This window comes from Canis lupus, chromosome 4, assembly GCF_011100685.1.
Source record: "Canis lupus familiaris isolate Mischka breed German Shepherd chromosome 4, alternate assembly UU_Cfam_GSD_1.0, whole genome shotgun sequence".
NCBI lineage: Eukaryota > Metazoa > Chordata > Mammalia > Carnivora > Canidae > Canis > Canis lupus.
The window spans coordinates 13,654,205-13,678,619 of record NC_049225.1 but is presented as its reverse complement, the minus strand read 5'-3'; the positions used below and the strand labels follow the sequence as shown (position 1 = coordinate 13,678,619).

At 41.0% G+C, this 24,415-nt stretch overlaps 1 protein-coding gene, 1 long non-coding RNA gene and 1 other non-coding gene across 21 annotated transcripts in view; 2 read left to right on the top strand and 1 right to left on the bottom strand.

Annotated features, from left to right (window-relative positions):
• RHOBTB1 (Rho related BTB domain containing 1) overlaps positions 1 to 24,415 on the top strand; it is a 117,907-nt gene that overhangs the window by 83,157 nt on the left and 10,335 nt on the right. For 18 of the 19 annotated variants that reach the window (XR_005357853.1, XM_038534022.1, XM_038534014.1 and 15 more), the window contains 3 exons: positions 14,017 to 14,202; positions 17,282 to 18,261; positions 19,903 to 20,021. Coding sequence is in view for 18 of the 19 variants with exons in the window: in XM_038534022.1 (XP_038389950.1) it covers positions 14,017 to 14,202; positions 17,282 to 18,261; positions 19,903 to 20,021 (1,285 nt within the window). In the remaining variant the exon portion in view is untranslated. Of the gene's footprint in view, positions 1 to 8,689; positions 8,748 to 14,016; positions 14,203 to 17,281; positions 18,262 to 19,902; positions 20,022 to 24,415 lie in introns of all 19 variants that reach the window. The other variant, XM_038534027.1, reaches the window with a different exon arrangement.
• LOC119871714 lies at positions 17,025 to 17,215 on the top strand. The gene has a single exon (XR_005358706.1). It is a non-coding gene; the product is annotated as a U2 spliceosomal RNA (small nuclear RNA).
• LOC111095453 lies at positions 19,591 to 21,790 on the bottom strand. Its single transcript, XR_005357854.1, has 2 exons — positions 21,621 to 21,790; positions 19,591 to 20,564 (listed from the first exon to the last, which is right to left on the bottom strand). It is a non-coding gene; the product is annotated as an uncharacterized LOC111095453 (long non-coding RNA).

The following is a 24,415-nucleotide window of genomic DNA, read 5'->3' as shown; positions in this document are numbered from 1 at the left end:
CTGAATTTGTAACTATCCTAGCATGATATAACTATAAGCCGAAGGGCATTATTTTTTCAACCCATTTTTTTAACCAACCAGAATAACAGCTCCAATTTATCAAAGGCTTACATGTGCCAGTCAAAATATTAGGTGCTTTGCCAACATTATTTCAGTTAATCCTTTCAGGAACCCTAGAAGGCAGAGATTATCTCCAGCTACAGCTGAGGACAGAGTTGAGTTCTTTTACTACCATAACTTCTCCAAGAGTGAATTTCAGAGGCAGAGTCAAACCCACCTCTGCCTGACTCCTGGCTCCCACCCGTTCTTCTGTGCCAAGCTCCCTCAACCTCACTTTACACAGAGGCAGCTGGAACCCACCCCCGCATCGATGAGCTGGGTGTCTCTTTGCTCTCCGTATTTGTGCAAAGGCTTAAAAGAGATCTCACAAGGTCGCCTGGTTGACCCCTTTGCTTCAGGAAGGGAAATCATCCAACCAAGGAAAAACATTGAGCATAGGAGTCCTTCTATTATTCAGTGGAGAGAAGAGCTAGCAGAGCAGTGTGAGCATCCTAACACTTAACACATCTGGCATCTGTCAAACCCTCTCTTGCCTGGAGTGAATGACTCCAATTCCTTGTAGCCTTCCTTCCCACCACCTACTTTCTGCCCACTTTGGATGAACCTTTGAAGCTCTTTTCTGGATCTTTTAAAATATCAAGAACAAAACTGTACCTAGTAACCATGTCTTTTATTTTTGTATCCTCACTTTTAAACTGCGATTAACTGCTCTTTTTTGGCAAGAAGACTGCCTCTTTTTAAAGGGCTATGGCTCCAGATATTTTTCCCCAGGCCCATTATAAGAATGAAATGTTCGAGGCTACATACCTGGCACGGAGTATGCAGACAGAGAGGATGGGCTCTGCTTCCCACAGGACATCTGGGCCCTCTGCCCCTCTCCTGTAGTCACACCACACATAAATAACTACAAATTTCGTTGTTTCCTTGAAAACCTCCACCGTTGATCTCTCTCCGGATCAGATAACCTTCAAATACGTCATACAGCCTACAGTGCTGGAGGTGGTGATAACAGCTACAGTTTGATCAAGGCTTCCTATGAGCCAGGCCTGTGTCCGATGCTCTACCATTTCATTCTTTTGGTGACCCTGCAAAGTAGGCTCATTCACATTTAAGCAAACAGGCGCAGAAGGGGCCAAGGTCAGGCAGCTAGGAAAGACTAGAAGTGAACTTTTCCTTTAGTTCTCTGACTCCAGAGCCCATAACTTCCCTTTCTACCATGCTGTTATGGCTGGAAATGATGACTAATGACAAACTTACCTTGAATTTATTCCTGGTCCAGTCTGATTCTTATGCTGTTCTATGTGGACAGTGAAGACCAGCATTCCCCATCTGTCACCAGCTCTCGTGTGCCATTGTGGCCCTTAAGTTCTTTAATACATAACAAATGGCTTCATTCTTTAGCTAAACACAAGTGCTTGACTTTCAGTAAACACGATACATCCAAGTGAACTTTTTGAAAGTGAGTGGGAGCCATGAGTACTCTCCATGGCATGCTTTCCCCTAAACATTTAACTAAAGTCTCCAGAACCTTACCCTCATACCCCACCGTTTCTAGACATATTTTCTGTTCAGTTGGAACTCATTTATTAATACAGATTATTCTTCCACATTGATTTTTCTCAAATGTTGTTAGCTCCTATGGGAGGTACAGTACATGTTTTAAATGATAACATTAATCAGAGCTATGGTTTCTGTGTGTCTGTTTAGGTGAGATAGGTCTAGTTTCACGTTGAAGGCACATGTAATCAGACATACCACGAATACATTCCATTTTGAATGGTCGGTTGAGGCTCTTTTAAAAATTCACGACTGTGAGCAACCAGTGTTTTGTCTTTGTCTAGGATTGTCTGTACTTGTGGTTAATGGAAAGGGGAAAAGTAGGAAGCATCTAATGGGTCTACATAGAGTGCTTTGAATTAGCTCTTCTTGTCCACAGCACGTTATAAACGCTGGGCCAGAAGTAACATTCTAATGATGATTTCAGGACAGCAAAAAGCCTATTGGACGGGGAAATCTATCAAGCAGAGGTGGGCCTGGGCCAAGACTAGGCTGAGGCAACGAGCTCTCACCTTGGGCATAAAATAAAAATAGTAATAACTCTTAAAAGATAGGATCACTGATTTTTTCTTTCAAGTTCAGTATGGCTCAGCATGGCACTGTGACTGGTCCTGACTTTATTTAAAATTTTGACATTTTGTTCACAGATATTTTTTTTTTTGCCTTATTCATTCTTTGAAAAATAAAGTAGGCATCTGGTTTGCAATTTTTTGGCACCTCGCTGAATTTTGCATCTGAGATAAAAGAGTCCCACTCACTCTCAGTATTCTCTTCACCTAAGTCCTGGCCCCAATGGTGGACTTGAGAAATAGGAAGCAAAGCAGCATAAGGACAAAAGTTTACAATGTACATAATACATGGAAAAGTAACCCAAACATCCCACTTAAAGATAAAAGAAAGAAAAGAAAAAAAAAAAAAAAAAAAAAAAAAACAAGTAGAAAGACTTGGAAGAAGAGAAGAGCTAGCTAGACCAAGGATCAGGAATAGCTGTTCCCCAAGAGGTTAGACTAAACTACAGGTTTGAGAATGCCTGCCCATGGTGGTTATTCTGATGTCAGAGTTCTAGGGAGAGGTAAAGCAGGAAATTTTAGCCAGTCCCTGGATAATTATAAAGCAGGTGGTCCACAAGCCATGCTTTGTTACACACTGTCATGGAATCATCATGATTATAACACTGTTTACTGAACCTCAGCCAAAAGGGAAGAATCTCTTTAAGATTAGAGACAGAGCTCTTGAGTGAATGAAAGCAGAGGGAAGGTGCACAGACTGTGTGATTCCATTTATAAAATTCTGGAAAATGCAATCCATGGTGACAGAAAGTAGATCACTGGTTGCCTGGAAAAGAAGAGGGAGGGGGACAGATGGATTACCAAGGGACACAAGGAAACTTTGGAGGTGATGGAAATGTTTGTTGCTTTGATTGGGATGATAGTATTGGGGTGCACATGGATGTTAGAACTAATCAGACTGGACCCTTTAAGTCTACAAGGTTTATTGGATTTAAATGGTATACCTCAAGTATTTTTTTTAATGAAGGTATTTTTATGGGCAAAGTAATTTATGAAATGTGCATGGTAGACAACATATGTTTTAATTATTTAAAGAACTTAAAGTTAATTCATATTGAAAATACAAATCATTTGTGTGAACTTAGGAGGAAAAAAATTGGGACCAGTTCCTGAAGAGATGACTGTGAGAAATGGAATGGCTCTAGAATCTCAAAGCTCAGTGATGGAACACTATCAGATTTTCCCCAAATCATGCTGACTCCCCTTCCCCAGAGATAAGCCCTCAGCTGTGTGCATCAGTCTGACCAAGAGGCCTGTGACTTTGGCTGTGGTTATGTTTGTATCTTTTTCAGAGAAGATACATTGGACCAGGTGCCCTGTGACAGCTGAATAGAGGACACCATGTTCCCTGAAAGTTTTCTGTTTCCCTGTTTCTCCCTCAAATAGTAACAATATGGGCTTTTGTAGTTGGTTCCTTCTGGAACTGGAGAGTACAGTGATAACCTGTGGGAGTATACAAATGACCTTGTCCATTTTGTAAGCAGTCACCCTGGCTGAGAATTGGGTGCAGAGGTGGGCTAGGGGTGTCCTTTAGGTCGTTGCCTGTCAGGTTCGAGGTTCCACCCCGCTTGGTTTCCCTGGACTGAGTCCCAGCCTGCCTGTCCAGCCTCATGTCTTGCTCCAGACACAACAGACTCTTTTCAGTTCTGCATTCTCTGTAGCCTGTAGGCCCACAAACACACACTACATCCACATGGAAATTACACCTCCACCCACCTATTCTTTACCTAGTTAATTACCATGACTATTCTAAGAATTTAGAACAAGAGTCACAAACTCCCAGAAGTTCCCTCCATACTCTCTCCCCCTCCCTGTCACTTTTGGAATCCAGGTGAAATGTCTCTCCTTTATGTTCCACAGGCATCTTGGCAAATCTCTACCATAGCCATGCTCACACTGTTTGAAAATGGGCTCCTTCATCATCTTCTTCTGTTGCCCATATGCTGTTATTCCTAGTATCTGTAGAACAGGAATTTTATGTTTACTCTCCAATGCCAAGGTTCTGGAACATGAGAAGAGCTTAATAAATGTTAGCTAACAATTATAATGTATATAATCAATCAGTCTTATACATGGCAGGATCTTCTAAGGCGTTTACAAGGAAATATCACTGTAACGAAACTCCAAACTATTCTACTAGATTGAATATTATATTTGCACTTTTTTATAGTAAGAATCACAAATCATGTACCACCATGAGGGTGGTAAGGATGGAAAACACTGGTACCTAGGCTCTCCTTAATGAATTAGCAAATGAAAAGATGTGCTGTAAGGCCAGGAGAAAAAGGAGGGAAGTACTCTGAGCCACATCCCCAATACAACCTCTTCCCCTCAGATTTTTAGATTTGTAAGTTCTTTTCAAAAAGCCTTGGTTGAATGAGTATTCTTAAACAGAAGATAACTTGTATTAATACTAAAAATTTTCCCATTGTAGGTTGTTTCTTTTCTGGGTGTCATTTCAAGATCTTTACATGAATCATTTTGTAATATACATAATTATTTATTTCTATTATAAATATATTTTTATAAAATATGTATATAGATATATCTGTATACATATTTGCTCACTTTAAGTCCATTTGCCCAAAGACGAGGGCATTAAGTAGAAAAATTGAAGGTGCATTATTACTGCTTTGGGCTTACTCAAAACAGATGAACAAAAATGCATTAGACTAAATGCATACAAATGATTCAAACACTTAAATGTGGTGGAAATGTATAGATTCTGCACCAAAACAATCAGCATAGGATTGCAGTGATATCATCCGGCACACAGAAAATAAGCCATGCTCTGTGCCACCCTCGGCCTGCTGTCCCACACTGTCCTTCCTGCTCTGAACTGGTCCATCTTGTATTGTGACCAGAAGACAAAACGCCAGAAAACTGGGATTTCTTTATCCAACCGAGCCCTGTCCCCAGGATGAATTTGTCCTTGTGAAACAGCAGTGCCAAATGAGATAGCAACAGGTCTTGGATTGATGGCTGGGGTCACTCATGCTCCAGGACCTGGAAGGAGGCTGGCTGCTGCCCAAACACTGGTCACATGGCTAGGAAAGACAGTCCCTCGTGATTCAGGCCAGAAAAGCATTGATGTCCCACAAGGTGCCATAGAAACATAAATAATGAGGCCACTGACATGGGTAGAGAGAATAAGGGACATATGCATTGTTCAATCTATTGATGTCTTGCATTGTGCCTTCTTTTTACCTTTTTTTTCCTATTACTGCTTAATAGCTGCAAGCTTGACAAGTTGGGTCAAGTAATAGCTAAGTGCATTGACTTTTCATCAGTTTGTGGTGTTTTTATACTGGAATGTTGTGATGAAGAAATATATTTCAGCCAGTGCAGTTTTCCCTTTTAAATTAAGTGGTAAGAAGAAAGAGACTGTGGAGTAATTCTGCAGTGTCTTCAGGGGATAATTCTATCGCTAGCTTTCAGCAGTTAACGTTTCAATAAAGGACACAAGCTGGGAAGCCAAAAGGAAAACCTCCCTTGATGAGAATGTTCCGCCATTCTTATTAGCTGCAACGTGCAAGATACATCTTTGGTGACTTTGGAACCCACAGTCATGTTTGTCTGACAATAATTGGTATGCAAGGTTCACAGGACATTTACACAGATATTTTTCTTAGTGAATCTTATCAACAATTTGAATTTTGGCCTTTCATTAGGTGTCCAAAACCATTCCACCACTTTCTTCTCTCCCTGGAAACCCCCCTATGCCCCCAGCCTAGAGAATATAGTCAGAAGGACAGAGTGCTGAATTATAGAAAGATAAAGAAAATTAGCAAATAGTCTTTTCAACTTATCACCTTGGCTATCTTTCTGCTTTACTTGGGGGGGGGAGTTGTCTTGTTTTGGGGGGTTTGGGTTTTTTTAATTTTTTTAGTTTTTGCCATGTTTTTTTAAAAACATGATGGTTAGGGTGCCTGGGTGGCTCTGATGGTTATGTGTCTGACTTCAGCTCAGGTCATGATCCTGAGGTCCTGGGATCAACCAGCCCTGCATCAGGCCTCCTGCTCAGCAGGGACTCTGCTTCTCCCTTTCCCTCTGCCCCTCCCCCTGCTCACGCATGTTCTCTCTCTTTCAAATGAATAAAAAATCTTTAAGAAACAAAAAATAAAAAATAAGATGACCTGTGATATGGAGGGTACTTACTCCCTTCAGCCTTAATTCTATGTTACTTCCCGAAAGTAACCTGCCTGTTTCTCTCCACTTCCTTTGCTCCTAGAGATAATCTGGTTCCATGAAGAGATCATTAATCCATTATTATCTTGGTGTTATGAAAGTATCCAATTAGATGGGGTAAATGGATTTTTTAGATAAATTCCAATAATTAAAAAATGTATATTAACTGGTTATTCTCTGCTGTATACCAGAGATATTATATGCCTTTCAGCAGTAATTGTCTGAAGAAATATAATAGCTCACATACTGTTTTCACTCCTTATTAAAACCCTAACATATTCCTGAACTGACTTATTTTAGACCTAAACTCATTTCTTTTAGATTTTAGGACTACAGACACATTTACATCTATGCCCTTTATCCTTCAGTATCTATAAGGCCTTTTTTTTTTTTTTTTTTTTTTTTTTTGATACACAGTCATCAGGGGCTTCTTTTTGTCACAAGCACTGTGTGGCACACAATAGGAAGGGGACAGAAGCCCTGATAAATGAAACTTACGGTACAGTGGGGAAGTCAGCAATATAAATAATTACAATTCGGTGTTAGAAATGCTCAACTCCACACGTCAGCACCAGGAGCAGGGAAGACAGACTTGCTCAGGGCAAATACTCTGACATCATTCTTGATACCTCTTGGTCATGTCCCACACTCGGTCCATGAGCAAATCCTGCTGGCTCCTCCCACCCCACCCCATACATATATATATATATGGAATGTGGCCACTTCTCACCACCTGCGCTGCTCCTAGGTTAAAGTCATATCATCTCTCCTGGGATTACCTTTTCATTGGTCCCATCCTTCTGCATCTTCCCCCTGACATTTCCCACACACACACACCATTTAGTCATTTCTCATTATAGCGGTGAGGCAGTCCTGTTTAAACATAGTTTATATCTTGTCATTCTGCTCAAAACCCCCTAATGTTTGTTCAAAATAAGAACCAGATCCCATGAGGCCCTCCTACCTTGGTCCACTTTTGCCTCCCTGAGCTCAGCTCCTGCTTTTTCACCCATCGCCTCACCCTCAGGGAGACTTCCTGCCTCAGGGCCTTTGCACCAGCTGTTTCCTTTTCCACAGTGTTCCCCACCCCCCATGTCACCCCCAGATAGCAGCATGTTAGCTCCCTCACTTCTCTTCTCCCCCCAGATAGCATGTTAGCTCCCTCACTTCCCTTCTCCCTGGTCACCTCATTCCAAAAGCATCTTCTGTCCCTAATATTTCTGTCCCCCCTTTCCAGCTATATTCCTTGTTTGGCACTTGTCAGTACCTAACCCACTACATAGTTTACTCTATTCTTGCTTATTGTCTCTGTTCTCCACTAGAATACAAAATAAGCACAAGGACAGTGATTTGTATCTTTAATTAATTGCTATATCTCAATGTCTAGGAGAGTACCCAATACATAGTACATTATCAGTTAATATTGCTGGAAGAAATGATTGAATGATCGCTTATTACTATTGGATAAGTGACTTGACAAGTCCTTGTACCTTTATAGATTCAAAGAGGATTGCCAAGCAGTCTGGGTAAACTCCTTTTCCTGTTGGGGTGGAATGATCTTGCTAATTACATTTGTTTCAGAAGAGTCAGGGAGGTTAATCCCAGAGACCTTCCATCTGGCATTCAAGCTGATAGGGAGGCTTTCTTCTATCTACAGCTAGTGTTGCTCTCAGAAGAAAAAGTGAACAGTGCAGGAAGTTCCTCTGTCATTTAGCTTCAGGGAAAGCCAAAGAGGAATGAGGATGAGAGATGGTGTTAGGAGGGAATTTATTACCACAGTTTCTCCTCCTCCTGTTCAGCAAGCCTTCTTTATGTCAATGCTTCCTGCTGTCATTGACCAGGAGTTAAATAAGGTTGCTTAAGCTATTTCTTCTAATAAATTACTTGTGCTTCACCCGATTTCACATGCATTCAACTTTTTCTGATGATTGTGAGAGATGGAAGAGTATATTACAGGGACCATAGAGTGCTAAGTATAGAAAATGGGGTGAGTTGAATGAAAAACAGCCAGTTCCTATTGGATGATAACCCACAACCTTCTATGGCAGGACCAAGGTCCTCCATGATATTTGTATCGTGATATAGAAGAACCAACCATTTTTTAAGACTCAAGTTTTGAGTCTCTCAGGGTTTGGTGGCATTGGTGGGATGTTGATACGGCTTTCCTGCACATAAGAGTGAGCACTGCTTTGGCCTCAGCTTTGGAGGGTGGGGGAAGACTGTTTTAAAATGTTGCTTCCTACTAAACATGCAGTTATGGGCTTGGAAGAAATAGTTGCGCATGCTAATCACTCCCAAATCTGGATATATTGCAGGGTGTTTTGACAGTTTTCCCCACATAACATCTGTACTTAAGAAGCCTCACTGCTATTGGTAAAGTATTGACTTGATTTCTCTGCTCACATCCAGGGCACTGCATGGTACTGCCCTGCTCTCCCCAGACCCCCTGCCAGGCGCTCCCCTACAGACCTCTCCATCTTCCATGAGTATGAGCTTACAGAGCCATTCATCTCCCGATGGTTATGTTCACCGATCACTGACAACTCCCTCTGCATCTCATACACACCGGGCTGCTTCCCTACTAAAATTTTCCAAAGCCACGTGTTACACATTCCCTTTTTCTGCCATGCTCCCAGCTGTTTTGTGCTGTTTTGATCTGTTTGCATAGCGCTGTCAGACTATATGCATGAAAGGTGTGTTGTTGACATGAATGGTTTTGAAAATGTTTCTGTAAAGAACCTACAGAGGTTATAGTGGGAGAAGGAAGCTTGAAGCCTCAAAGGGGGAGGTCAGAGTCTCCTACTTGAGTCTTTGCCAGAAGGGAACCTGTGTACACTGACAAAGGAAAGAAGCCCATTAAAATGTGATCATGAGGGCAGCCCGAGTGGCTCAGCGGTTTGGGCAGTCCAGGTGGCTCAGCGGTTTAGTGCCGCATTCAACCCAGGGTGTGATCCAGGGATTGAGTCCCACATCGGGCTCCCTGCATGGAGCCTGCTTCTCCCTCTGCCTGTGTCTCTGCCTCTCTCTTTCTCTGTGTGTGTGTTGCTCATGAATAAATAAATAAAATCTTCAAAAAATGTGATCATGATCTCTACCAGTATGAAGGATATAGGAGTCTCTACTAAAAAAATGAAGTGGTAGGCAGTACTGATGTGTAAAGAGATAGGATCCTACCATAGAACAAAAGGCTTTAAAGAGTATGTTAATAAGGAGATACTTCCAAGTGAAACTTAAGACAATGAAACCGTTGGTTTACTATGGGTCACCAAGTGTTAGTCAGCAAGAGACAAAGCAAGAATTGGCCCATGGCAGAAGGGCATTCAGCAGTCCCACTCACAGCTATCTGGAGGACCAGCTGGAACCACGAACCTTCACTAGGGTTCATGAGATTTGCCTAGTGTTGGGCTCTCAGGTAAAGGAAATGCAAGACCCTCACGCAGCTCCTTAGCTGGGCAGTGGTAACAGGATGAATGGCACTAGGAAAGACAAGATTAACCAAGAGGTGGCAGGGTGGATGGCACTAGAAAAGGCGAGATAAACCAAGGAGGATGAGGGCACTTCTGTGACAGGAAAGAACTTGGGAAGTCCATTCTTAACAACGCAGTGTCACAATTACCCTCTACCCTTTTCAACCACTTCTTCAAAGGATGAATTTGGTATTTCACGTCAGAAAAGCAGTCTACCTTCTGGTTGCTCCTCTGACCATTCCCCACCATGTTGGTTGGCTCTATTTCACTGTTGACATTACAGAGGCCTTGGGAACTTGTATGGCTTTTGCTGTTTCAAGTCTTGCTTGAGCTAAGATATGTGGGTAAGATGCACTGTTTTCAGATCTTTTTTTCTTTCATCCTTCAACAAAGATTGTCCCCAACTTTGCACACACTCCTTATACTATCCAAATATCTTTGCAATTTTTTTACATGCTATCTTTGGTCCGTGGTCTCCTTGAAAGATAACTGAAAAAAACATGCTGTCTTATTTGTTTAATATCTAAAGAAAAACTAATACAGCTGAGGTTGGCTTTATCAACTCCAGCATTTTGGGAGGACTTGGGCTCTCTCTGATCCCCTCCCCACCTCCCACCTCTCTGTGAAGTGAGATTCCCAATTGTTTCAACACAGAGATTGACCGTGGATTCTTTTTGACTCAACTACTCAAAATATTACTCCACTGGCATTATTTGATGTGTTTGTACTCTGGAGAAATGTTTATATTAATATCTTCCCCTTAAGGAAAAGAAATTACATTTTTCTCCCCAAAATAAACATTCCATAGGCAAGCAACTGAGACCTTGCACTCATAAATCCTTTGTAATCCTGGCTTTGTTTTAAAAAGCCACTTCTCCAGGTCCAAAAAAAAAAAAAAATCTAAACCTCTTCCTACCCCTTCTCAATATTCTAAGTTCTGGCGTTCAGAGTTTCGACCACTCTGTGCTTTGCTTCTGCATTCTCAAATTCCTGTTCTTTCTACTCCAAATAGCTGTAGGACGCCATTTAAACCCTACCAGATTCTTTTTACAGCTGAAATAGGAACCCTGAGGTCATTTCTAGGCTAACCCTGCTGCATAGTATGTGAGAACGACCTCATCACACCTCCCCCTCCCAATTATTTTTAAACTCAACTCTTCAGAGTAAAAAAAAAAAAAAAAAAAATGTAACAGAGCCACAGAAGTGGAAATGCTAGAACCTGCCTTTTCCTTTTTATCTTTCATAGGAATGGCATTTTTAAACACGAGCTTGTGTCAGACACTGAACAGTCTCCACACAGGAATGAATGTTTTGATTAAAAGTTATTTAATATCTCTAGTTCCTTGGAATTCTGCCTAGAGCCGGAGATATTCTTAGCTGCAGGTCTTGTGCCTTCCTTGACTAGATAGAAAAAAAAAAAAAAAAGGCAGCTCAAAATCGAGAGGGAATACAGGGCGTTCTCAGAATAGTCACTTGATTGTAAAGGTGTTTATATTGCAGAGGATCCTGCTGTGTGGAGAATTAGGGATTAGAAAAGAATATTGGGATAAGGAGAAATGTATCAAAACAGCATCCGTCACTACATCCATTGATTCCCAGCCTTTTGGTTAGAATCAGGGTTAGAGTACTATATTTTTAGGGTAGGACCGAAAAATGGGATTCTCCATAATTTGTATATCATGTTTCCTTCACTTGCATTTGTATTTAGACCAACAAGGTTAAACCGAAGACAGTGAAGCAAGTTGGGAGGTCAAATATGATCTTAATTTTTAGCTGCTTTCAGTGTAAACCAATGGAGAGGCACTCTCAGAGCCCCTAAATGAGCATTAATAAAAGGAAAATACAAATAGAATTTTGACTCAATACGTTATTCTAGCCTCAGAGGTAGTATTGCTCTCAATACAGCCTCTTCTCTTTCTTTAACTGTCATCCTTTTGAGGCAAAATATTTACAGAACACTGAATTATTTTTCTAGTTTTCCAACAGCATTTCATGCATTGAGATATTGATGCGACACAGTTAGAGGTTGGGCCCTCCGGACCTGTATTGTGTGATGGCATTATGCTACTACCATCAAGAGATTCCATTTTTTCCAACCCCCAAGGTCCTGTCTGTACTTGTTTACAGGTCAGCTGAATAGTAACTAGTATGTGTTCAGTGGCATGAGTGTTATCACGGTAACCTTGGCAACCGAGCCAGCTCTGATTTCAAAACCTCACCTGCTGTATCATAAAATTAGATAACAGAATTGACATTTAGCTACATGTCTGTCATATAAATTAAGCTCTGAGAATATTTCCTTTATAGCCATGTGCTTCAATATGGAAATAGGCACCAATTAGAACAATTTTATGCATATACATGCTATCCCACATTTACGTGCTGGATACATTTCCTCAATTCTTTCTCTATAATATTGAACCTCACAGATTGCCATGTTAATCTCACTGTGCCAAAATTCATGGTGGCTTTGTTTTATGATCAGGATGAAGCTTAGAGCGGAGCTGCATCAGATATCCTATATAAATAGGATTATGAATAATAGAAAACTCAGCTCCTAAAAAATGTAAAATTCAAAGCATTCTTGGCTTTCCTGGGTACCGTTATTTATGCTGATTAGAAGTAAGGCTGTGCACAGAATATTCCACTAACTAAATCAGAATCCCGAAGACAAGACATGCTTCCCTTTCATTTATATATTTATGCATATTTTTACACATAATCTATTTTCCAGTGTCTACGAATCTCTGATAATATCTATTTCAAGGACATTCTAAACATGCAGATTAATACATTCATCTACTCTGAGTCCTAGGTCCTCTTTTATAATTTGTAAATATCTTAATCTCAGGATTTTCCCCTCTATTTGCTGTGGTCTGGTGCAGTTTTTCTGGGATATAAATTTAAAGATTCAACTTGTGAATTACATTTAATGTAAGCACCCTGCAGTTTTCTGCATTGCAAATGATTATTTTTAGAAATTTTATGGTTGCCTGGATATATTTGTTTGTCTTCATTGATATGTAGGGGGGAAAGCTCATTAATGATTTAAAAAGAAGGTGTTTTGATTCATCGACTTGATTCTTCTCATTACATAAATAATAAAGGCAATAAATTAACATCTAATAATATTGTAAGAGTTTATTTCTGAATTTAGCTGTAAGATAGTCTTGAATCCTTGGGCATAATTTTTCCTATTCTTTATGTTCTTCTGCCTCAATGTTTTCAAAGTCACCATTCAGCATATTTTGACCTAGAATGATTGGCTTGTAATTCTTATTAAAGATACCGTTTAGCAGCTGTCAAACACCATAATTGAACAACTGTTTTGTAAAACGGTTCTTTGGCTTCTAGAATGGTAAGTTACTATATAAAAATAGAAGATCCTTATGTCAAAATTGACTATAAAGTACTTTTTTCTTTTCTCCACTTACCTGCTGTGTGTCATATGTAACATTTGAGAAATCTGCTTCCAACATTCTCTTATTAGTCATCCACCTGACTCTTGCTGGCTTTCTGTTAAATACGACCTTCTTGCCATCTACCTAGTAGAGAGTCAAAATCCCTGCAAATTCAGGACATTTTCTTTTCAGAAACAGATAAGTGGTTGTGCTCTCTACATGTATACTGAAGTGGGAAGAAGGGCAGAAATCCTTCTGTGTATTTGCTGACCCTGTACAGCAAATACTTGTTATGTTTTCAGTAATGTTTAAACTGTTTGCTTTATCTCATTGGGTTTGAGTCATCATTGCCTTTACGTTTAAACTGATAAAAGGTAGTTTTATTGTTTTACTTTATCTTGAAACTATTTCTTGTGACAAACAGAAATAGTTCAGCATGTTGTGGCTTCAGGACTGAATCAAGTTTGGGTAATCATCTATCTTGTAAAATAACATCATTGGAAACTTCAATACATAGGTGTTCTGCAGTGCAGTTTGAAAACAAATTCAGGCTGTGTTGGTGCTGGAATGTGGGGGCTTCTCAGGCTGTTTGCATGACTCCGAGATGTATTTTAATACCCGTGTTTTGTTTTGTTTTGTTTTGTTTTGTTTTGTTTTGTTTTGTTTATTGTGACATGGTATAGCCTTAGATGGATGGGGGAGGGGAGGAACCATAATGATAAAAGAAAAAAAAAGTTTTAAGGCAATCCAGCTTCTTTTGTGATTTCCTTTTAGGTCTGACGTTGTGGTCCTCTGTTTTTCGATCGCTAATCCCAATTCCCTAAATCATGTGAAAACCATGTGGTATCAAGAAATCAAGCACTTTTGCCCTCGCACACCTGTTGTTCTAGTTGGCTGCCAGCTAGATCTCCGCTATGCTGATCTTGAAGCTGTTAATCGAGCCAGACGCCCTTTAGCGAGGTAAGCCAAGGGACTCAGTATTTTGCTGTGCTCGCCAAATTCAAATTCTGAGGTAACAGATGTCTCTGTAGCCTCAGGTTGTGCTCTTCAGTGGTTCTGGGATCCCATCAATCAGCCATGTGCTTGTTAATCCTGACCCTTTTCATGCTAGCTGTCCCATCCCCTCTTAGGTAAGGAACCCATTTTTGTAAAATGGTTGGCCAGTGCTGGAAGCGAATTCCTCCACTGTGACATGGTATGAATAGAAGTGCCTTGAAATTTGTAAAACACTGAACAAAATATTGGTTACTCCTTATAATGTCATTCTTGAAATTATGATTATTATAATAAAGTTAATGAACATTTGGGATGCGTTAGCCACAGTTCCTGGCCCCAGCAATATCAGGTTCATACAAATAAACACATCCTAGTCATCTCATTTTCCTCAGTCCAACCTCTGAGAATATTTCATTCCCAAAACCCCAGTGTCTAGTTTTTAAAAATCCTATGGACCCATAGTTGCAAAACAGCAACACTGTTTTATAAATGTCTCTATTAGTTATGTTTTTAAAGGGTCACAAGTTTAAAAATCACCTTTAAGGATTTGTTTGACTCTGTAGAAAATGTGGGTACCAATTTGAGGGGGAAATAAGAGTTTTTAAAAACCTGTGCCCCCAGCATGCCTGGGTGGCTCAGTGGTTGAGCGTCTGCCTTTGGCTTACGTTGTGATCTTGGAATTCAGGGATTGAGTCCCACATCAGGGTCCCCACACGGAGCTTACTTCTCCCTCTGCCTATGTCTCTGCCTCTCTGTCTCTCTGTTTCTCATGAATAAATAAATAAAATCTTTTTAAAAAAATCCCATACCCCCTCCATATTCCCTTCATAAAAAATAGTTTTATATATATTTTATGTTTTACTAAATTTTTTGCTGAAGAGCATGGGTTTCCCAAAAATGTTGATATTAATACCTTCCTTTGATGTTTGCCTAATAGGCTTATTACAAAAATTTCGTAGAGACAGCTTTTTACACTCACAGCAAAAGCAAATGGTACTTTCTTTTGACAATTTCTGATGTTCTTGATGCATTTCAGATAAATTTTCTGAAAACTCTGAAAACTGAATTTTCACAGTCCTATTAAATGTGTAGACTAGGCATTGCATATTAGAAGCCACACAGGGAGGCTCATGGTGAAAGAGAGACTGCCCTGGCATCCAGAACTTTCTGTGGGAAAGAATAGGCTAAGATAGTGGGGCCTCACAACCACAGGCATGTGGAAAGCTGGAGGAGAGTTAGGGCTCTGGAAGACTGGTCTTAGGAGAAATATAAGACTGGTTAGAATTTGTACTTGGAGACCTGGAGGGAAGGCAAGGAAAAAGCAGATGGGTGTGCAGAGAGAAAGGCTGAACTTCCAGATTGGCTCTTCCGGGCATTTTGTGCTCCTGGTTCCTGGGACTGACTTGAAAATCACTAAGTGGTGAAACTCTTCAAGGCTTAGCTCAAATACCGCCTCCTTATGAAATCTCAGAGCTAATCTACAGAATGGATTGTCACCTCTGCGTCTTCCAGAATCCAGAGTGTGTCTGGACACATCTTGTTTATATTCCAGAACCTGTCTTTTACCATGTTACACTATAGTCATGGCACTCTTCTGCTTACACTGCATCCAAAGGTTTGGCCTCCTTGGGTTTGATTAGATTGTAATGGGCCTTGTGTACCGGCCTAAAGGCCATAGACTGTTCCATGGGCTTTGTGGATCCAGAGGAAATCTTTAAAAAGAATCCCAGCCTAAAGTCATACTTGTGTTATGTAAGGATTTTCCATGCAGCAGTGAGCTCTGTGAGCTAAAATGTGCAGAGTCTGAAGACAGATAGGCTAATGCACTAGTCCAAGCAAAAGAGGATGAGGGTAAGACTGCAGACATGGAAGAGAAGAGAAGCAGTTAGATGTGAAAGGAGGCTCACAGATGTGATGGAAGGGACCTAATGGGCTGTTGGATGTGGACCATTTAACCAGTCTAGAACTAAGGGATTCTAGACCCTAATTGCTTGACAGGCCTCTCCGCAACTTGCAAATGTAACCTCAGGCAAGCCTTTTAAACCCCCTCAGTTTCTTCCAAAGGTGGAATGAAAAATCACACCTGTAGGATTATTGTGAGGCTCAAATGAGAAAAAGCATATGGATTCGTCACAAAGTTATAAAGCAAAATGTAAGCATAAGGTGTTGGTGACAAAGATGAAGGTGGTGATGGTGGTAATTGTGGGAACGGCTGATATTTGTTAGCTGCTTACTGTGGGCCAGGTACCATGCTAAGCATATTGTCTCATTTCAACTACCCAGGAGCCCTTTAAAATGTGGATATTTATTATTATTCCTATTTTGCAGATAGGAAAACTGAGGCTTAAAGAGTTTAAGTAACGTGCCCAGGACCATATAGCTAGTAAATGGCTGATACTTCAGTTATTGTAGTTACTGCTGAAAGCATTCTTTTCCTGCTGGCCGAAATCCTTTAGATTTGGAAGACTTAAGGTTGATAGGTTTTTCAAGAGCCTTTTTAAAAGCCTGCATAGAGGGGCACCTGATGGCTTAGTTGGTAAAACACCTGCCTTCAACTCAGGTCATGATCCCGGGGTCCTGGGATGGAGCCTCCCCTCTCATGGGGGGTGCGCTTCTCCCTCTGCTCCTCCCCACCCAGCTCGTACTCCATCTCTCTCTCTCAAATAAATAAATAAAAATCTTCAAATAAAAATTTTTTAAACTATGCTTAGGACTTTAAAGGTACAGTTCAATCAGGTACTTTGATAGGCCCTCATTGCCATTTTTTCCCTAAGATGAGGCTGATTATTGATTCCCGGCCTTTTGGCTAAGATCAAGTGTAGTATCTGTTCTTATCAGTTTAGTATCTGATACATCCTCTATCCGAGGACAACATATTAAATGGATTTTTGGAGCAGGGAGATGGAATAGGAGCTTGCTCCATCCACTCCGCACATCGACCTGGTATTGCAGTACTTCCCGGAACGGTGCACCTCCACCCACAAAAAAAAATACAATAAAATAAAATGAGGCTGATTATAATTTTTTAAATCCTCTATTCTAGGCCCATAAAGAGAGGGGATATTCTGCCCCCAGAAAAAGGCCGAGAGGTTGCCAAGGAACTCGGCATACCATACTATGAGACAAGCGTATTTGACCAGTTCGGCATCAAGGATGTGTTTGACAATGCAATCCGAGCAGCGCTGATTTCTCGCCGACACCTGCAGTTCTGGAAATCTCACCTAAAGAAAGTTCAGAAACCTTTACTTCAGGCACCATTCCTACCTCCAAAAGCCCCTCCACCAGTCATCAAAGTTCCAGAATGTCCCTCCACGGGGATGAGCGAAGCTGCCTGTTTACTGGACAATCCTCTGTGTGCCGATGTCCTGTTCATCCTTCAGGACCAGGAGCACATCTTTGCACATCGAATTTACCTCGCTACCTCCTCTTCCAAATTTTATGATCTTTTTTTAATGGAATGTGAAGAAACCCCAAATTCGAGTGAAGGAGCTGGTGAGAAAGAGAAGAAGAGCCGGGATTTCCAGGGGCAGGCATTGAGCCTTAACCCGGATGAGGAAAGGGAGGAAGGTGCCCCAAGGACACTTCAGACCAGTCAGTGGAAGTCCTCGAGCCAGAGCCTGTCCCAACAGGAGAGTCTGGGGCTGGAAGCTGAGAGCTCAATTCCAGAGATGCAGACTTTGTCAGGCTGGAGCAAGGGGTTCCTTGACATGCACAAGGAGATGCAAGTCAATCCTGTCTCCAAGCGGCTGAGCCCCATCACCGTGGTCAGAATGGACTCATCCGTCCAGCCAGGCCCTTTTCGGACCCTGCTCCAGTTCCTTTATACAGGACAACTGGATGAGAAGGAGAAGGATTTGGTGGGCCTGGCTCAGATTGCAGAGCTTCTAGAGATGTTTGATCTGAGGATGATGGTGGAAAACATCATGAACAAGGAAGCCTTCATGAACCAGGAGATTACCAAAGCATTTCACGTCAGGAAGGCCAATCGGATAAAAGAGTGTCTCAGCAAAGGGACATTCTCAGGTAAGTGGGTCCAATGGTAAAGGCATCGATCCCTTTGGTCTTGTTTCATCAAACATTAGCCATACACGAGTAGGGGACAGAATAACCATCACTAACATGTATAAATCCTTATTTTTTTCATGTACCCCTCTAGCTTGCACATATCCACCTATTTAATTCTCATCAGATTTAAGAGCTAGATGTTTTTCCATTTTGCAGATGGGGAAACTGAAGGACAGAGAGATTAGGTAACTTGCCCCGGGTTATATAGGTAGTAAACGGTAGAGCCAGGATTTGCAGGCAAGCTCCCCTCTAAAGCACCAGTGCTTCTCATAGCTAGGCCACACGACCCCTGAGCCAGAGCCAGCACCAGAGCCAGTTGGCTTGATGCTCACAATTCCCCTTCAGGGTCCTTTCCCTGACCAAGTCTACTCTCTCCACTGACCCTTTGGCCTGGAAATCCTTGAAGTGATTTTGGCAACTCTCCTGCTATCGGGAGTGCCTCATCTGTCCACCTCCCCTCCTTTTCTTTCCCACACTCCCTTACCCTGCTCTTCTATATTTTCCTCTCCTCTTCTTTGTCCTTGATAACGATGTTGTCCACTGCCCACAGCATCTTCACATAATTGCTTTACAGACTTTTACTAACTTCTGAAATTGCCTTTGTGTGTGTGTGTGTGTGTGTGTGTGCGTGTGTGTGTGTGTGTGTTTCATTGTAAAAATTTAACTTTCTGACTTTTCCTTATGCGGACACTTCTCTTTCATCCCTTATCTTTCATAATGCCTGTCATAATACACATTTAGTACTATACATTTAGTCATCAGTTACTGAGTCTGTTCAATAATTTTAAAGCTTATAAATAATATTTACTTGAAACGTTGACCATCATGAAACAGAAGCCATCCTGAAAGCTAATGAAAAGCAGTGTTACAAACCTGCAGTAAATTAAACAATGGACCTTAAGGGAAATGAATTGAATCACAGTCCCCTTAATGCAAAGGCATAATGACCAAATACAGTGTGGAGCTTCAAGTGGATTGTCTATTTAAAAAAAAAAAAAAAAAAACTAAATACAATTTAGAGATAACTGGAAAATTTTGAATATGAACTAGATATTGGATGATATTAGGGAATCATTGCTAATTTTCTTAGACGTGATAATGATTATCTAGAAGAATGCTCTTATTTTTAGAAAACTTGATAGTTTGAAGTGTAATGCTGTTAAAAAATGTCTACACAAATATATATATATATCCAAATATACATGTATATATACATATGCACACGTATTCACTATCTACACACAAATGCGCACATACACATAAAGCTAAAGCAAATGAGGCAAAATATTAACAATGTACTATTTCTTCCACTGTTTTTATTGTGTTTGAAATTTTTCAGAGTATGGAGAAAGAAAAATATTCCTTTCCTTTGTGTTACTGTATGGTTCAGAGAATTTGTGCTGGGATCTTAGGTGCAATTTTAAATGTTTACCCCTTGATCCTTGGATGGCATAGAAGGAATTGGCAGTTCCAGAGGTGGAGGTTGATACAAAATCACGAAGGAAAGATACGGAAGAGAGGAGCAGGAGATGTAGGTTGATGAACAAGGCAGACTCAGCGGAGCTGGCTCACGGTTCTGTTTCCTCAATCCTTGGGCAGATGTGACATTTAGGTTGGATGATGGAGCCATCAGCGCCCACAAACCGTTGCTGATCTGTAGCTGCAGGTGGATGGCTGCCATGTTTGGGGGCTCATTTGTGGAAAGCGCCAACAGCGAGGTATGTGCCTTCTGAAAAGCCTAAGTGGTATCTTCATGAACATGTGTGTGTTTAATTAACCAGATGACTTCAGTTCTTCAACTGTTTCCATGAACGAGTTCCTTAGGCAGTGTTGAAGTGTCAGTTAGCCTCTTTTTTTTTTTTTTATTGGAGTTCAATTTGCCAACATATAGCATATCACCCCGTGCTCATCCCATCAAGTGCCTCTTAATTTTGCAGTTACAAGGAGCTGTTGACTGTTGCTCACCGCTTTCATTTGTAAAACAGGATCAGCTCTACCTTTTAACAAATGTCACCAAGCGAGATACTATCAAAATCATATACAATAGGGGCAGAATCTGTCTTCCAGAAGCTTCTTCAATCATGGGAGTCCTGGGCTCAGCTGAGCCCCTGCCCAGACAACGACCTTAAGAAGCCACATCCTTGGCCGCAGTCTTCTCCTCTGCCCTGCCCGGTCAGGGACAGGGACGCGCTGATGGTCTCCTTGAGCTATAACACCCACTGAGGCTCTGCCCTGACTTGCCTCCTCCAAGGGTTTGTTACCTGGAAGGAAACAGTGATGGAGCAAATGATCACTCCTCTGAACACTCCTCTCTTAAGTCTAGTGGAAGCCACTGAGCCACTTCTCCGACACTGGCCCTGTCTCCAGAGGAAGGATATTCTTAGAGCAGAGTGAGCAGTATCTTGAAGACCCTACATGTTCATCTTTTTTACAAACTCGGTTGGAAAAGAAAGATAAATTCCAATCAAGCACTTCTAACTTTAGTCTAGAAGAGCAAGCATTTTTGTTCAGTTTCGAAAGTATTTTTTAACCATCTTTTTTTAAAAAAACACGGGGACACCCCATCAAGTTTATTGTCCTAAGAGCTTTGTTTTGCATATCTCAGCATCTCTCCACACTTTTAAAAGAAATAAAGAAAACAATAGCTAACTTTTCGAAAGGGGCACTCACACCAGAAATCTGAGCACTCCCATTGTGACCCAGGAGCCTGCATTTGCATCCCCAAGTAGGGAAGCAGAATCACAAGCAGGGAAGGCTGGGGCAGAGCAGGTCACTAGGCCACCTCCTGCTTCCAGAACAAACTGCAGCTGCTCCTAAACCAACCCCCACCAAAAGGCTGGCTGCTGTGTGAGGCAAAAAGTGTTAGAATTATTCCTATGACCTCTCTTGGTGTCTACCAGCCTTTATGAATCAGGAGGTTCTCTGCTGTAACTAACGAATTCTTTCCTGTGCCATCAGACGGGTTTCAGCGCCGCCGTGTCACTGAGACTACAGCTGCCTACACAGTGGAAGCTGCCCAGTGAAGGATGTGGGGCTCAAGTCCCAACTCCTCCACTTCCAAGCTGTGTGGTCTTGGGCAAGCAACCACATTTCTGAGCTCCAGTCTGCCTATCTGGAAAGCATGATAATAACCCACAGTGTGGTAGTGAGGTGTAAAGGTCAATACTTGCAAATCACCCCATGAGCATTAAGTAAATGTAGCCTCCATTCGTCTTATTTTGATGTTAGTAGTGTTATTACTCTTTCACTCTTACTTCCGAGAAATTTTGGGGAAGCCACTGACTAATAAAACTTCATCCAAATGGCATTTCACTTACTTGAGTAATCTCCAGAGATAAAGGGCCTGGAAGCTTGCTTCCCTTATTTTTCCAGCTCACTGAAATGTGTGCTCATTGTGCAGCAAGTGCTCTGCCGTTAACCAGCAGAGAAGTTGATCAAGGTCAGGAACCCAGGCACAAAGGGACACTGTCAGAGCTGACCTCACAAATGCTAATCCCCTTTATCCCTTCCCAGAATGGACCGTAATCTCTCCAGATTAAAATGTGCAGGAGAGGTGACCAAAACAAAAACTTGGCAGCGAATGTGAATGCACACATATATGGTTAACAGCCTCTCCTGGAGAGGCCACCTGTTTAGCACTCCCTCCTAGAAAGGCTAGGGCATTAGAACTGTAGCTAAGGCTTCATGGGTATGGAGAGGTTCTACCCAGCTTAGAAGACAGAGACCATGGAACCCAAGCAACTAAAGGTCTATGCCAAATTCCTTTAGCCAATGTATCAAGAATGCCATGAGCTGTTGACATGTGTGTGTGCCCCTGCCTGCCCCTTCTCTGGATTTCCCATATAGACTATAAGGGTTATGTTGTTATGAACCCTAGTCTCGGCTTGACCTTGAGCAAGCAACTGATCCTCTCCAACCTTGTGTCCTTCCTCTGTAACATGGGGATAATGAGAGAACCTTCTTCAAAGGGCAGATAAGTCATGAGAGTACATGTGTAAACATAGAATTTGCTGCTTGGAACATACAAAGCTCAAGAAATATTGGTGACTGTTGTCCTGAAGAATTCTTGTTAAATTCTTTCCATGAGGGATTAAAAATCTTTGTCCTCTGAAAACCCAAAGTTAAAAAGCCCCCAGTTCCCTTCCTAAACTAGCAAAGTGTGGTTAGAGGGGTCATGGGGGGTGGGGAGGAACATCAGTTAAATGCTCAGTAAATATTCCATGACTGAAACGGCTTGTATTGGCACTTGGGATCTGTCCTTTCTAGGGCATCTGTTAACTCTTTACAGTCCTGTGAAAATCTGACTTCCCCTCAAAATTCAGCCCTTTTTTTTTTGCATTAATAGAACTCTCATGCATATCTAAAAAAGGAATAAAATATACATTGATGTTACTTTAACATTTTTTTGTCATTTAAGAAGCCATTGTATCTTACTTATATTTTTCTCATTACTTTTAATGTAGCAGTAAGCATAATTCTCTCCCCAGAGGTACTCAGCAAGTGGTTCATTAAAAATGCATGCCTGGGTTGTAGTAAGCAATGCTCTGGATCTGAAATACTTTCTCATTCTCTATGAGACCGTCTCTAATTATAAGCCTAATAGTCTGAGCTGATCTTCACAATTAAAATTTTAAACCAACGAAACTGGAATATGGAACGTTGTTTAGGATAGCATTATATTCTCTTGCTGACTTTTCTTTTAAGCTCGATCCAGCAGGTAGGATGCCAATTCTTAATTCTATCTCTTATGTAGCTTTATTTATATTATTTTTCAAAGTTCTATGAAACGTCTCTCCATTGTTATACATAACATTGAAATCACAGAAACAGACTTTAAAAAGAAAATGAGAGAAAAGGTGCAGGTTCTGAATGTGGTATTAATTTATTCTCATTCACTGTAAAGGTCCCCTAGCATTATTTACCCAAGAAAGCTGTCCTTCAAAAAACTGTTAGCATCATGTTATACAACGTGGAAAGAGTAAGTCATGAAGGATTACAAACATCAGAACACTCCAAAGACATTAGAAGTATTGGGGCAAGGCTGCTTACAGGAGTCTGTCATTTTGCTGCCAGAAATCATTTCTTTTCACTTAGGATGTTCATTTTACCATGACTTAGAACATACTCTTACCAAAAAATGCTAATATCTTCAAACTCCAGAGTCTTAGTGAAGAAGAAAAGGCTGTAGGTATCACCTCTTCCAAATCCCCCACCGCACACACCATTTAACAGATGAAGACACTGAGGGTCAGGGAGAGTAAATGATTTGCCAAAGGTCACACTCATTTTAGTGACAAGCCTCTGGGCCTGCACCAGCCTCTGGCCTTGTCAGCCAAGCCATTATTTTCCAAAACAGCAGATATCCCCATAGCTGAGAGAGCAGGTGTTCACAGAAAGCTCTGGGATATTTTATATTTATGATCACTAGCACTTACAACTTTGTAAAATATATATACTTTCACTATCAAAATGTTCCAAATTTTGAAGTTTCAGAACTTAACCTCCAATTATCTAGAAAATTTTACTAACTCAATCATGATCTGTATAAGATAAATCTATGTGTATGTAAGCATATACGCAAGTATAACTGATATTAGATTCACTGGATTAGCAATTAATTATACTACTATGGCTTCTTTATTTTAAAATAATATCAGTAAGAGTTTCTACTTGCCAAGTTCTGTCTATTGTCAAGGTCATGCTAGAAACTTGAAATGATGACAGTTGTTAAATCCTTGATGGTAATAACCCATGCAGCTTATTTACCAAATCATAATTGTTTTCATTGACTATGTCTGAAAGGAGGTGGGTATGTGATTTTCTTACTATTTCTAGGATGGTTTGGAGGCCTTCCCTTTGATACATTAATAGAAATCTCTATCTGAAAGGATATTCTGGGTCACCTGGGTGGCTTAGCAGTTGAGTGTCTGCCTTTGGTTCAGGTCATGATGCCGGAGTCCCGGAATTGAGTCCCATATCGGGCTCCCTGCATAGAGCCTGCTTCTCCTTCTGCCTATGTCTCTCTCTCTCTCTCTCTCTCTCTCTCTCTCTCTCTCATGAATAAATAAATAAAATCTTTTTTTAAAAAAAGAAAGGATATTCTTTCTGAGGT